At 47.5% G+C, this 14,398-nt stretch overlaps 1 protein-coding gene across 1 annotated transcript in view; it reads right to left on the bottom strand.

Moving 5' to 3' along the window:
• The window catches only part of LOC137668280 (contactin-4), a 148,884-nt gene that overhangs the window by 2,702 nt on the left and 131,784 nt on the right, over positions 1–14,398 (bottom strand). The window contains exons 12-20 of the mRNA XM_068409683.1: positions 11,977–12,152; positions 10,498–10,618; positions 7,532–7,690; positions 6,642–6,791; positions 4,991–5,061; positions 3,112–3,346; positions 2,492–2,607; positions 1,406–1,592; positions 800–912 (exon numbers count right to left, since the gene is read on the bottom strand). Of these exons, the coding sequence (XP_068265784.1) occupies positions 800–912; positions 1,406–1,592; positions 2,492–2,607; positions 3,112–3,346; positions 4,991–5,061; positions 6,642–6,791; positions 7,532–7,690; positions 10,498–10,618; positions 11,977–12,152 (1,328 nt within the window). The remainder of the gene's footprint in view (positions 1–799; positions 913–1,405; positions 1,593–2,491; positions 2,608–3,111; positions 3,347–4,990; positions 5,062–6,641; positions 6,792–7,531; positions 7,691–10,497; positions 10,619–11,976; positions 12,153–14,398) is intronic.

Raw genomic sequence — 14,398 nt, 5'->3', positions numbered from 1 at the left:
TGTGATAATCCCACACAGTGCACCAGAGATACTGAACAGTTAAGTGCAGACAGGCAGGAGAGCTGGCACAGGCTGGCAAAGCTGCCGCTGCCGGCACTGCAGATTGTGAACGAAATACGAAGCGTGGCCAGGTTCCTCCTCGTTTCAAGCTCTGGTGGAAAATGTTTGCACAACTCAGCCCTCGAGGCAACGGCTGGCAATTGCACACGGATGTCTTTGGGCCAAACGAAACCCTTGTGTAAGGCGACAGAGCTGAATTCTTCCCAAGATTTCTCTCTAGTTAAATTATGCCCTATTAAAGCTGCTAATAATGAGGATTCTCTTTCTTCTCCTTTTGGCTATGGGAGCTATTACAAAAGCATTTTATGTATCTGCAGTTAAGGAGCCAACAATGGTCCTTGGAAGGTTCCCAGCAAAGGCAGGAGAGCCGTCCCGCAGGGGGAAGGAGCAGGTGAAGGTCCGTGGGCTGAGACCGCACGGGTGCTGGCAGGGGCGAGCATGGCTGGGGCGAGGGCGAGGAGCCAGCAGAACGTGCTCACTCTACACGGGTACAGCCTCTGTTTCTGGAGGAATGCTCCAGTTTTAACCCGGAAAACTGTGCCAGTACCATGGAAAACACCTCGCCTGGTCCTACTACAAACCCCACCTTGACACTGGATTCGTGGAAATGCTCCCCACAGCCCAACGCCAGAATGCAGCGACAGCGAAGCTCCGTGAGGACTCGCTGCAGGACCCGGGGTGCGGAGGGAGGTGGTGCAGGGCAGTGCTGGCCAGCCGCCCGCACGCACAAAATACTCACTTTGTAGCCTCTCACTTCTGACTCGTTGTCCAGCGCTTTCACTTGGTCCCAGTTCAGGATGATCTTGGAGTCGGATGAATTCCAGATGATGTTCCCGGGAGGCTGACTTGGTGCTATACCAAAACACACACAGCATGGTGTTACTGAGGAGCACCGGTTCCCAGTTGGATCCCTCCCAGCACCAGTGTGGCTTCCACCACCACAGCTGAGTGTGCCCAGAGTCCTGTTGCTCTGCAAAGCTAATGAGCTGTGTGTCACTGATCTGTGTCCTCCAGGTCACACGAGGTGTGACACAACACGGTGCTCTAAATGAAAAAAGGATTCAGTCAGTTGCTCAACATGCCCGAGACCAGAAGAAAAAAGCCCTCTTGAAGGATGAGATAAATATTTAATTTTCCTGCACCGCTGTGATTTCAGCTTTGCCTGCTCTGCTTGCTTAACACGGGGAAGAGCCTCACAAAAAAAAAAAAGAGGCTGGTAAGCCTTGAGCACGGCAAAGAAAAGTCTGACAGCTCCTTCAGACTCGAGGAAGCTTGAAAACGAGAGAGGGGATCGCTGGCAGAAACCCTCCCAGGGAAGAGCCCCCCCGTCCCCACACACACTCACGTGGCTTTTTGGTTGTGACGTTGACGGCGGCGCTGGAGGGGCCGGTCCCAGCCGTGTTGTAGGCCCTGACTGCCACGTGGTACAGCGCGTTGCCTCGCAGGTTGGTGACTTTCGCCGACGTCTGATTGCCAACCGTTCGGATCCTCCTCGCGTTCTCTTCCTTTTCGTCGTGTCTCCAACACCTGACCTGAGAAGCAGAGCAGGTACGTGCTTGGCTCCAGCTCCAGGTGGCAGCACCCCCGTCATTTCCAGCGCTAACTCTGGCACTTCTGCCCAAAGTGCACGTGCCACACGGACAAATCCTGCACCCCGATACCATCCCTTCTCATTCCTTGCTAGAAACCAGCATGGTGCTCCCTTTTCAGGACTTCAGCAAGCTCTGCTCTCTGTTTTCAGCCAGATTCAATCAATCAATCAGGTCGGAAGAGAACTCTGGGATCATCGAGTCCAACCATTGCCCTGACACCACCATGGCAACTAGACCAGGGCACTAAGTGCCATGGCCAGGCTTTTCGTAAACCCCTCCAGAGATGGTGACTCCACCACCTCCCTGGGCAGCCCCTTCCAATGGCTAATGACCCTTGCTGAGAAGAAATGCTTCCTAATGTCCAACCTGAACCTCCCCCTGGTGAAGCTTGAGGCTGTGTCCTCTTGTCCTGTCGCTGGTTGCCTGGGAGAAGAGGCCGACTCCCACTCCACTACACCCTCCCTTCAGGTAGTTGTAGACTGCACTAAGGTCACCTCTGAGCCTCCTCTCTCCTCCAGGCTAAACACCCCCAGCTCCCTCAGCCGTTCCTCGTAGGTCAGACCCTCCAGACCCTTCACCAGCTTGGTCGCCCTCCTCTGGACTCGCTCCAACACCTCAACATCTTTCTTGAAGTGCGGGGCCCATTACGTACAGAAAAACATACAATCGTTCACCATGTGAGAGAAATCTCTGTGCACGGAGCAGAAGGAAGCAAATACACCCCAGGAACCCCCCCGCCCCATGGCAGGCAGGAGCAGCACTGCAGCGCCTGCCCGTGATGTATCTCTGCATCTCCCCAGCGCTCAGCACTGAACGGGCGACGCGTTGCGCTGCCGTACCTCGTACCCCTGTATCCTTCCTTTGTGCTGGTTCTCCCGAGGGGGAGCCCAAGAAACTTCAACGTCTGAGGCAGACAGACTTCTGGCCAAAACAGTGGTCGGGGGTCTCGTTGGCTCTGGGTAGAGGAGTTAAAAGTAAAATTAAGAGTTTTTGATTTTCAATCAGTCCCAAACTTCGAGGGATTTATTTTCTTCGTTGCATGAGAAAAAAGGCTGGCCACCAAAACAAACTTGAACATTCCAAAAGCATGGCCTGTCAGCCTGTGCCAGACAGCACCGCTCCTCTGCCCGAGAAATAATAAGATGTCATTACTAAACTCAACCCAGGATACCGTGTACTGTAATTAGGACAAGAGGGAACATTTTCTAATCAGTGGACATTAATTCATGCTAAATCCCAGCAGAATTCTTTCCAGATTACATAGTACTTTTCCATTAATATCAAAAGATTTCATTATGATTAATGTTATTTTAATGACTATCGAAAGAATTAATCACGGCTCGCCATTTATTATGAATCAGAGCAAGGATTAGGTATCAAAGGATATGTCAAGGTGGATACAAAACCCTTTCAGACCCGGTCAACCCCCCCACGCAGTGAGGTGGGCTCCTGGCTCTACCTTCCTCTGCCGAGTAGACGACCGTCACGGGGCTGAAGGACCCTTCCCCCTTGTTGTTGTACACTCCGACTTTAACTTCGTAGGGGGAGAAGGGCGGCAGGGTCTCGTTGCGGAAGACGTATCTGGCGGCGTCCGGGGAGGCCACGACGGTCTGCATCCAGCTGACGGTGCCGAAGGGGCGAAAGGCCACCACGTACCCAAAGCCGCCTCCGTTCTGCATCTCCTCGGGTACTGTCTGTGGGCAGGAGAGCGCAGGAGAAATGGCACCTTGAGCAACGGCACACGTTTATCTCTGCCTGCGTGCTGGCTATTGCTCTCGATCCTTCTAAAGCTACTGTCCTACAGCCGGAGTCCTACCTCGCATCTAATCCAAATTCATCCCATCCCCTCTGTGCCAGAGCCTTGATGCTCCCCGAGCTCCCTGCAGTCAGGGGGGGAAGCAGCATCTCCAGAAGACACTTCACCTAAGACTGAATTCACCTTCTCAGGTGCCCACCTTCCTTCACTGACGAGACGAAGCCTCCACTAACGACCTGGGTAATTTTAGGCACCACAATGACTAAGGCTCAGGTTTGGTGGGGTGACCCAAGCACACGGTTCCTGCTTTCCCAACACACGTGCAGCTGCTCTCACGTCTTTGGAATCACACGTGAAGCCCTGAAGAACATATCCTGGCCATGTCCCAGGCAGCGCGGGGCTGGTGGTCCCTCTCTACACAGTGACCCAGAGCAGGTCAGCCGTACGACGTGACCTGTTAAGAGACCGCGATGGCAGGGAGCGACTCGTCACAAACGTGATGGAGAAGGACAGGTACATCCAGGTAACAGCTAGAAGAAACAACCTGTCACCTCCAGGTCACTTCTGGACACGCTGACACTTCCTGCTCTCAGGCTTGCAGCCCCCTAAAAGCTGCATCAAAACCCAAAGCTTCCGTGTACGAAAATAACCCGTAATTACGGGGCACTCCCACAGAGGTCCATGGTGCTTAAGCACATGCAGGGGTTACTTTTGGTGACTGCTTCTTACTCTCTATTGCAAGGCTCAAAAAATACACCAGACCACAAAGGAAAGGCCTTTGGACATTTAAAAGAGCAAACTGACTGTTCTATCAAAATACAAATTATATTTGGTGCAAATTACGACTCAAATCAATGGCTGATGCTCTTGCCATGTGTGTTTTTGAAACATACTGCAGTATCTTTAGGAGACACGGCATAGCTAATTAGTCCAACGGAGGAGGAAATTTAGCACATTGAGCTGTGTGGTAAGGACAAAAACCCATTTATAGTTTTTTAATAACCTTAAAAATATCTCTGGTGATTCATTCTGCCAGCTTGGTCAGAAATAATGCTAAGTGGAAGTGTTAACATGTCTAGTGAAGTTCATTATTAGGAAAAATATGCCAGCTGCATCGTATCATAACATGAAAACATGAGCAGACAAATGACTAAAGTTCTAACCCCGACTGCCTTAAGGAATATTAAACATTTTTCATCTCTGTATCTCCTCTCGCTGGCTTTCATTAGCAGGAGCAGAAGGCAGCACGCAATGCGCCGTGCTAACCCTTAACTGTTTGCTGCCATACGACGCGGCGCAGGGGTTAGGGCTGAAGGCTGGGAGCCAGCCACAACTCTCAGCCAGGCCAGGACGTGCCAGGCCTGGCCTCACGAGCTCTCTGCTACCCCCCAGGTGGTTTCTGCCTGTCCACGTTTTGCCGTACGCATATGATGTGTTCAGGGTCGAGGGAGCGGAGCTCGTGTCGGAGCAGCGATGCGCAGCCCGCTCCCCTGCGCCGCACGTCTCCGCTGGGGTCTGGGGTGAAGGGGCACATCTAGATCAGGATCGTATTAGTTTTCCTCTCAGTCTGGACTCCACCTACCTCCCAAGTAATGACCAGCTCAGACCTGCTCCCTCCACCACCACTGACGTTTGCCGGGGTCACTTCAGGAACTGCAAAAGAGATGCAGAAGATGCACGTGGTGACTTTGAAACCAGAGAAGCACGTTGAAATGGAACAGACAGAATCACAGAATGTCAGGGATTGGAAGGGACCTCGAAAGATCATCTAGTCCAATCCCCCTGCCGGAGCAGGATCACCTAGCTCATGTCACACAGGAACGCGTCCAGGTGGGTTTTGAACGTCTCCAGAGAAGGAGACTCCACACCCTCTCTGGGCAGCCTGTTCCAGTGTTCGGTCACCCTCACCGTAAAGAAGTTTTTCCTCATATTTATGTGGAACCTCCTGTGTTCCAGCTTGCACCCATTGCCCCTTGTCCTGTCAAGGGATGTCACTGAAAAGAGCCTGGCTCCATCCTCATGACACTTGCCCTTTACATATTTATAAACATTAATGAGGTCACCCCTCAGTCTCCTCCAAGCTAAAGAGACCCAGCTCCCTCAGCCTCTCCTCAGAAGGGAGATGTTCCACCCCCTTAATCACCTTCGTGGCTCTCGACCACGCAGCACCAGGCTCTGCTGCCTTCCCCTGATGGGTACCAGAAATGCTGTTAGGAAATGACTAATTTGCCATGGCAAATAGCACATTAGAAGTATGTCAATAATAGTATATTAAAATAATGTCAATTAACTTGTGTATTCAGTCACTAATTGTTTAGTTTAAACATTTATCTTCCATAAAAAAGGCTTTTATTTATTTTTGTATTTCATATTCTGCTCCATTACAGGCCAAAACAGAACAGAGGAGCCACCTACCCGGGGCTTCCCATAACCGAGGCACACATCCCTGCAGCCACCACGCTGAGCCTACCTCTTGCTGTGACCCCCTTCTGCCACATCAAAAGACAAGGACAACATCAAGGAGCATTAACGCTCTCAAGGCTTGTAGCTTGTGCTGCAATCCCTGAACACAGGCACCACAGAAGATCACTTAAGCTGGGCCTGCAGCAGCCTGAAGACACAGTGTGGTTCCAGGAGGCAGCGGTGTGTCTGGGAGAGGGTTGCAGAAGACAGACCTTCAGTAAGCCCATGAAATGATCCAACCCATAGGGCAGCCCAGCGTGGTTTCTCCAAGGCTGATGACCCACAGGGACGAGGTCCAAGTTACTCTGAGAACCACAGAAGGCCCCAGCATCAAGGGATTGCCGACTCTCCAGTTGTGAAGCTCAAACTCCTGCTCTCAAGGTGCTGTAGCCTGTGCTCCAGAGTTTCCATTGCATAGATCATGGGAAACCAGAGGGACTGCTCTCAGAGCTCATCTCTCTCCTCAGTGGATACCGGACAGTATTTTCCAAAAAACCCTGCCCAAATACGTTTTTTTTGGAAAATCATTGCTTTCTGCAGAAAAAGGGAATGAAGCCTTCCTACACATCCAGGAGTCATGGAGTTGGCAGAAGAGCCCCTTAGGAGCTCCACAACTTCTACTGCCTGTTCTGTGCACACAACTAACGTGCCACGAGGGAGGAGAGCGATGGGCACAGAAAGTGCTCCTCAACTTCCTCCAGTGCACACATCATTAGCACTGACAAGCACTTACTCAGCAAGACTTAACTCAGTGGCCCACCACTACTTACGAGCTTCTTCAGTTCTTCTCTTCTCTGAAGGTCTGCTGGGTTCTCCAATCCCAATCAGGTTGGCAGCCACAACTCGAAACTCATACTCGACCCAAGGGTTCAAACCCACCACCGTCGCTGTGAATGTCCTGCCATCGATGATCTCTGGAACTAGGAGACAGCCACAGGTCAAGAGTGCAAGGAAAACCACTACAAGTATTAAAGGCTACTGAGAAAAGGTCGTATCTGATACCCTTAGAAGTGAGGGATTCAGGTAAATGCAAAGTGAGTAAGGACTGATAAACCTTTTCTCATTTTTCTAACATTTTGTAGCTGGAAAGAAGAGGTGGCACTAAACCATCCTGCTTTTTAGCACAGCAATTCCTGCTATTAAAGAGTTTCTCCTAAATTGCTGCTTTTTGAAAACAAAGTGTCAAGACAACAGGTTTAAAGGGTTTTTATTTTTCTCTTTTCAAAACATACTGTTCCGTCTATTTAATGGTTACCGGAACAAAATTAACCTTTGACGGAATGAGCAATTACATCATGGGATTTTTCTCTCTATCAGGAAAATAATTCTACTTAAAGATAGGCCAGATGACACGGCCTGTCCCTGAGGGATGTCTTTATAGACCACAATTACTGTTGTATATCTCCAGCACAGCAACAAAAGATGGGAATTCATTCTCTTTTCCCTTAAACATTCATGAGAAAAATGGATGAGTAATAGCACCGACTGGACCCTCCATCTTTGGGTTGCCAAATTTGAAGCTAGTTAATAAGACCAGTGCTCTGCAGCCAGTGAGGTCACTTTTCACTTCGAGGTGCAGAGCTGCTCCGCTCAGTGTGTGGGTCCCCATGGATGTGTTTTCCATCAGTGAAGCTCTTTGGGGACCAGGTGATGGACCTACCTGTGCTCACTGCTTGCCATCCCACCGAGAAGGGGGTCCTTGCTTGTACAACATACATCGTAATAGGGCTGTGGTTGTCTGCTCCTGGCCTCCAGGACAGCTGAGCGGTGGTGTCAGTGATTTCGTCTATTGTCACGGCTTCTGGAGGACCTGGGGGACCTGTTGGAAGAATTACAGGAGAGGGATGCTTAGAGCTTTGCAGTGACTCAAGGAAGGAGCGCTCTGGTCTTCTTCCCTGACTCAGGACAGAGGTAACTGAGTCCCTGCGGAGGAGTTAAGCGCAGCCCCAGCTGGGGTTTAGCAGCTCTCACTGCCTGGATGAGACTGGGAGGCAGGGGGGGACAGAAACAGAGACGAGCAGCTTCACCCGCAGCCCCCAGGTCCCTCCACGTGAGCACCACCGAGCCCCGCAGTGTGCCCGGGCCACCCAGCAGAGCAAGGCACTCAGGACCAGCTCTGCCACCTCAGGACTGGCCTATGTACAAGTACATTTGTGGCTGCAGCTCGGATGCACCCAGAAGCTGGTGAGGAACGAAGGACCTGCCTGGAATTAGCATCAGGTCTGAGCGTGGACCAGTGTTTTCTGCTTCACTGCTGAGTTCCTTCTAACCAGTAAAGCACTGCAGGACACACCAACCAGGAGAGGACCTCTCTCCTGTATCACGTAGTGGTATCTGAGGTGAAGTCTCTCCCCAAAAGCACCATCTCAAGCAAACTCTCCTCTCGCAATTCACTCTTTGACTAAAATCGTTCTCATATGATACTCAGAGAGCTGGACATGTTTAAGTATCTAACATACCCTGAAACCTTCCAATATCCTGTCTTTAAAATGAAAGTTTCAGCAGGTCTGGCCAGATTTAATTTCTCAGAAATTAAAACTTTAAATTGTTTTGCTGGGGGGAGCAGCCACGTGACAGCCTCCCAGGCCAGTCAGCTCCCTCGGTCCCCACCACGAGTTACACGAGAGCAAAGAAACTTCATTGGATCTGTCACAAATTACTCCTGCTGCTCGGCAGAGGCTGAAACAAACTGTCTTCACTTCATATCTTGGAGTAACCATGGTTATGCCCAACATTTCAGAATACACTTCTTTGCAGGGTGCAGGCTACAGAATCACAGAATCAATCAGGTTGGAAGTGACCTCGGGGATCATCGAGTCCAACCATTGCCCTGACACCACCATGGCAACTAGACCAGGGCACTAAGTGCCATGTCCAGTCTTTTCTTAAACCCCTCCAGAGATGGTGACTCCACCACCTCCCTGGGCAGCCCCTTCCAATGGCTAATGACCCTTGCTGAGAAGAAATGCTTCCTAATGTCCAACCTGAACCTCCCCTGGCGAAGCTTGAGGCTGTGTCCTCTTGTCCTATCGTTAGTTGCCTGGGAGAAGAGGCCGACTCCCACTTCACTACAACCTCCCTTCAGGTAGTTGTAGACTGCAATACGGTAGGGCAAGAGAGGGGAAAAATTATCAGTTACTGATTTACCAGATATTTTTGGGCTGCTGACAGACACGGGCTTCTCATGTTCTGATGGCATGAAAAAATCCCATCCCAACCAAGTGGGCTGATCCGTGTGTACCGGTGTCAGGGGTTACTTCTGTATGCTCGTTTGATATTCCCTGACATAAATAATTGATTTTTATTCTAGCATCTCATCTCTTATTATTTTGACATAACTCCAATATTTTAAAAACTTCTAAAAATTACTCTGAAGGCTCCACTGAGGCACCAGCTGTTCACCTTCCCCTCCAGTCTCACAGCCCAGGGATATTTCCCAGTTTTTATGCAGTCGGTGAGACTGTACAGCACAACTCCCAGTGCAGCCGTGGGACCACTGGCCTGGACGGAGATGTCCCCATTGATGGTTTTAGAGAGCAACAAGTTCAGTATTTTTACCATCATCAAGGGTCATTTTCTCGTGAGAATTTCACGTTCCTCCTGTTTGTTTACAGAGCCAGCACTAAGGAAATTACCTAACCGAGGCGCCCATCAGCCAGTGGTTTTGAAATGTTTGTGCAAAATGAAAAAAAAAAAACCAAAAAATTCATCTGAAATCTGCTGCAGCAAAACCCTGAGTGTAAGGGGGAGCCTGGGCACCCTCCTGCGGGGACCAGCTCTTCGTGGGGCACATGGCTGAGAACGCCTGCGTGCCTGGGGGGAAGCGTGGTGAAAAGCACAACAATACTCTGAGGATAACAGAAATGCCCAGCTAGAGACAAGGGCACATTTCTGAATGAAAGTTCAGGGTTACTCCTGCACATTTTACTCTGGATTTGATAAAGAAGTAATTTCTTTCTTCTTTTTCATGCTCTCCTCCTTTCACTGAGTTGCCTGAGAACTTAGAGAACATGCAAACTATGACTTTGCTGGGGTCCACGAGAACTGAGGGTAGCAGGCACAGAGCAGCACCAAATTCTGCTTTCCTCAAAGCTACTGAGCAGGAAAATATATATGATATTTATTGTAAGGATCCAGACTCAGGTTAACTAACTGCGTCTCTGTTAAAGTCACACTTACAGATCACCTGTGTACGGTAATGAATAGGTCTTGAAACATCAGTGAAGTTACTAAATCATGTTTATTCTAGAAAAGGAATGACATTGCTGGGTAGAAATGCAGTGAATAAGCTGGACACTGTTTCTGCTGCACGGTTCATCAAATAAATGCGCTCAGTTGGGGTAAGTTTTGCATTCAGGACACGAACATGTTCCAGTGTGTTTATCTGTGCTGTGTGTCTGTTGTACAAGCATGTATACATGAAAGAAGCTTTATATGCACTGCCTGAAAAAGCACTGTGAACCCCAGCGTGTACTTAAGAGCTAATTTCTTAGATTAATTACAAGATGCTGGGATCCCAATGAATGTCTCCGAGCCTGGGAATTGTCTTACTAGCAGCAAAAGATAGGGAAAAAAAAATTTAAAAAAAGAAATTTTACAACAACAACAACAACAAAATTCAAATACCTCTTACAATCAGGTCTGCAGCAGCCGATAGCTTGTCCACACTTGTTTGCACCATGCAGACGTACTTCCCAGCATGCTTCAGCTGGATGCTTCTGATCATCAAATCACCAGCTGAATCCTGCTGATAAAGTAGGGAAAAGTGGTTACAATTACTTTTTAATGAGCGCTAAACATCATTATCACATGAAGGACACTGTGACTAATGGATTTACTTTACACCGGCTGATGAAAACATCAGTAACGCAAGCCGTGGCCTATTAAAATGATGTGAGTCTGCCTGGAAGAGAAGAGCAGGAGCAGTTCTAGAGGCTCCTCCAAGGGGCAGGGGAGCCTGGCTCGGGTCCGTCAGCAGCCTCCCCACTAAAACAACGTGACAAGGCCTACGTAGGACAGCTTCACTCCGTTATCTCTCTGGATATCCAATTTACAGCCTCTCCGGTATTCAGATGCCCAAGTTGTGTCTACATCTATTTCCTAAGTGAAAACCAGCCCAAATTATGAGACATCTGCAATAGTTTCACGGCTTTGTATCACCGCCAGCATTTTGATTGCCTGCCATTTTTGAGCTAAAGATCACGAGAACAGCACTCTCCGAGGAAATCCTGCCTCACCTAACGGCAGTAATTTGTTTTCCAAACGCCAAGAGCATGTCTGATTAACTGTTGAATAGAACTAATTATGTTTCCGTATGTAGAGGAAGCTGAAAACTCTAAATTTTTCTCCAGATGCAAAGCATTCGATACGTTAGAAATCTCAGGGTAACCTTGTGATCGTGGCTTTCTGACTGAAGAATATTAATAAAGTTTGTAATTTCAGCTTCGCAGGCCAACCAGGCGCAGTCGTCGGGAAGTGCCGTTGCTGCTGATGGGCACCCTGGGCATCAATCTTTAAATGCATCTTTTAATGATTTGTTTTTAGGTATAACAGCAAGGCTTGTAAATTGTATTTCCTTTTCCTTTCAGCATTAAATTTCACTCTTGATAAATGTAAACACAGGCTGCCAGTCTGCCTGAGACCCAGCAGAGAGCATGGCTCTGTAAAACCTCCCTTAGAGCAACATGCAAAACCCCTTCCAGTTTTCTATCTCTGCTGAAGATTTGTTGCATTTCCTTCTTTTTCTTGCTACCTTCACCCAACAAAAGTGGAAAAAAGTTCACCAGGAAGGATGAGAAAACATTTTTAAATTGCAACTAAGTTAGAAATTAAACTCAAGTCTCGCCTAATACACAACAGGCTATATTAGATGAAACCTGAACTGCGAAGGAAGATGTTATGGTTACAAAGGAAAGCAAATTTTTTACCCATCTTCCAGACATAGCCTGTGAAATTGCTGCTCCTCTCTTAGTAAAAATCATTTGGAAATTATTTTTAGTCAGAAGAATGGCATGAGAAGCCAAATTCATTCCTTCTATTAGCAGCCTTTTTCTATTCTACCTACTTTTACTACTGTGAGGAGATTACTTTAGCATTAATACTTACCCCTCCAACTCTTTCAAAGTGATCCCCGTCTTTTTCAAAGTCTATCAGGTGTCCATTAAATGACCAGGTAAACATGATATCTAGGGAGTGATCGTGAGATACTTGACAAGGCAAGACAATGCTTTCTCCAACAGTGACATCCATGCTGAAAGGTGACACCATAACCCGGGTTGGATCTACAAACAAGAAAGAAAACAAAGGGGAGGAAAAAAGCATTAATCTTGTCCTCCTGAGAGAGATGTAGAGCTGAAAAAGATCCTAAGCAGTCTACCACAACCACAGCACTGCCACCAGAACTTGAAAAATTTGCTGTGATCACTTAGAAAGATCCTTAACGCAACAAGTGAACTATCACATCTTCGATTTTATCCTCCGATACCTTTCTCTTTTCGTTAGATTGAAACACCATTAATAAATCCTCTAGAATCCTCTTCTAGCCACCATCCTGATGAACAAGGAGAAAAGAAAAGGCTGGAAAAGAGTGCAGCAGATCTGAAAGGCTTGGTTAAAATTTTTGAAAAAGCTCAGAGATCTGAGATTATTTTATTTGAATCTTCTTACTTCAATGATTTGTTTCATGTCATACATTGGTCAACATGGTTATCAAAAAAAACCCCTATTTTGTTGTTCTTAAATTAAATGCTGCCTTAAGAAAACTCGATGCAACATCTCCAAAACTGGAAAGAACAGTATATTAAAAACATGAGTGATACCTGCTTGGACCTGGAAAGGGAAAGATTACAGTAACATTATTGTCGCATGTTATGTTTATTGAAAACTCGGTGCTTGTTTAGAATACTGGCCACGATCTCTGTCGGATGGATGGTTTGACATTTTAAATCCAGGGAGTTTTCTTTGTGTGAGGAGAATAAATACAAATGATGAGTGATACCAACCCAACCTTTCACACCATGGAAACCACAACTCTGCCCCAATAAGCCGAGACCTGCAGTAATGTCAGACAGAGGGGGTTTGGGGTGAGACGTGGGTGTAGTAACTCCTCTGCCCGACGTGCAGCTGATTTGGGTCAGTTAGTAGGTCAGACTGACTCACTTTTTAGGACTTAAGCAAGAACTGAGCAAATATTTTGGGGAGGTGAAGCAGAAGAAAGGTGAGAAAGGGCATTGTCCTAAACACGACATTTGCAAAGGAAAGCCCCCACACCTGCAGGTATCTGCGATGTAGCAGGTTCTGTGTGTTAAATACAGGCAGCAGCACGTATCAGCTCCACCTTAGGCTTGAGGACTAATCCCTTATTCACAGCTGAAGTTCACATGGATCCTTTACCACTGGGTTGTCTATTTTTCACTTTAGTCGTGCAGTACGAGTAAAATGGTGGCACAGAAAGATGAGCCATGACACATTATGCAGACTTCAGCTCCTCATCTGTGCCCGTGAATTCCCTCTGCCTCTGAAGTTAACATTTGTCTTTCATTTCTGTTGACAAAAATGCCGTATTTTTTTTTTACAGGGCCTTAGAGGAAATGAAAAGGAGAAAAAAATATTGCTTAACAATGAGACTGAAGGTCTGAAAATCATGTATAGATAGATATTTTTGCTTATTCCAAAAGTCTGTTCTGCACAGCTGTCATGCTAAAATACTACGAGCATTATTCATTCTCTGGGACATGAAACCAAAATCTTAACTGCTTCTTCCAGAGACTATTGGCCGTCTGCTTAATTCTCTGCTAAAATAATAAGGACACAGCAACAAAGATAGGTACTGGGCAGAGCTACTCACCGACATTCAGGTGATGCGAAGCTGTTCCTGAAAAATTTTTTGGTGTTTCAAAAACCTTACCAAAAGTGTACAGGAGGTGGTGAAAAAGATTTCATCGCTGACTTGAATAGGCTTCAGATCAAGTCCTCAGGGATTTGGCTGTATTACCTTGGACAAATTTAATTCATCTATATTTTGGTTTCACTTCTAACAAAATAGAGTAACTCTTAGCAGAACCACAGTAGATGTTATGAGGCTTAATTAATTAATAAAAGTGAAACATTTTAAGTTTCTCACGAGAAAAGCAGTGTAAGTTAGTAAAATAATGTTTAATTCTTGCGGAGACTTATGACATTGGTTTTGATTATAACCGATGCATCAGGATTTTAGTCATTTGGGCTTGCTACTACTGACACTCAAGAGGACCTGGAGCATCCCAAGCTCAGGATGCTACAGAAACGCCCGCGACTGCAGTGGGGCTCAGGCACAGGATCACTTATTGAAATGCCTTTCAGCATCAGGAGTTCATCCTCTGCCCTGCTCAAAGCCCGTATGAAATATTTATGAAGGACTTGACTGAGATGAAGCGGGTGCCTCCCACAAAGCCCCGAGCTCCCCTACGTAAGTCCCGTAACGATCCATGTAAGACGTGGTCCTTAGCAAGTGTCAGCACTGAGGTTTTGCTGCAGCTAACCCTCACCT

The sequence above is a fragment of the Nyctibius grandis genome, chromosome 10, assembly GCF_013368605.1.
Source record: "Nyctibius grandis isolate bNycGra1 chromosome 10, bNycGra1.pri, whole genome shotgun sequence".
Taxonomy (NCBI): Eukaryota; Metazoa; Chordata; class Aves; order Nyctibiiformes; family Nyctibiidae; genus Nyctibius; species Nyctibius grandis.
Note: the sequence above shows the minus strand (reverse complement) of the source record. Positions and strands in the feature narration are given on the sequence as shown.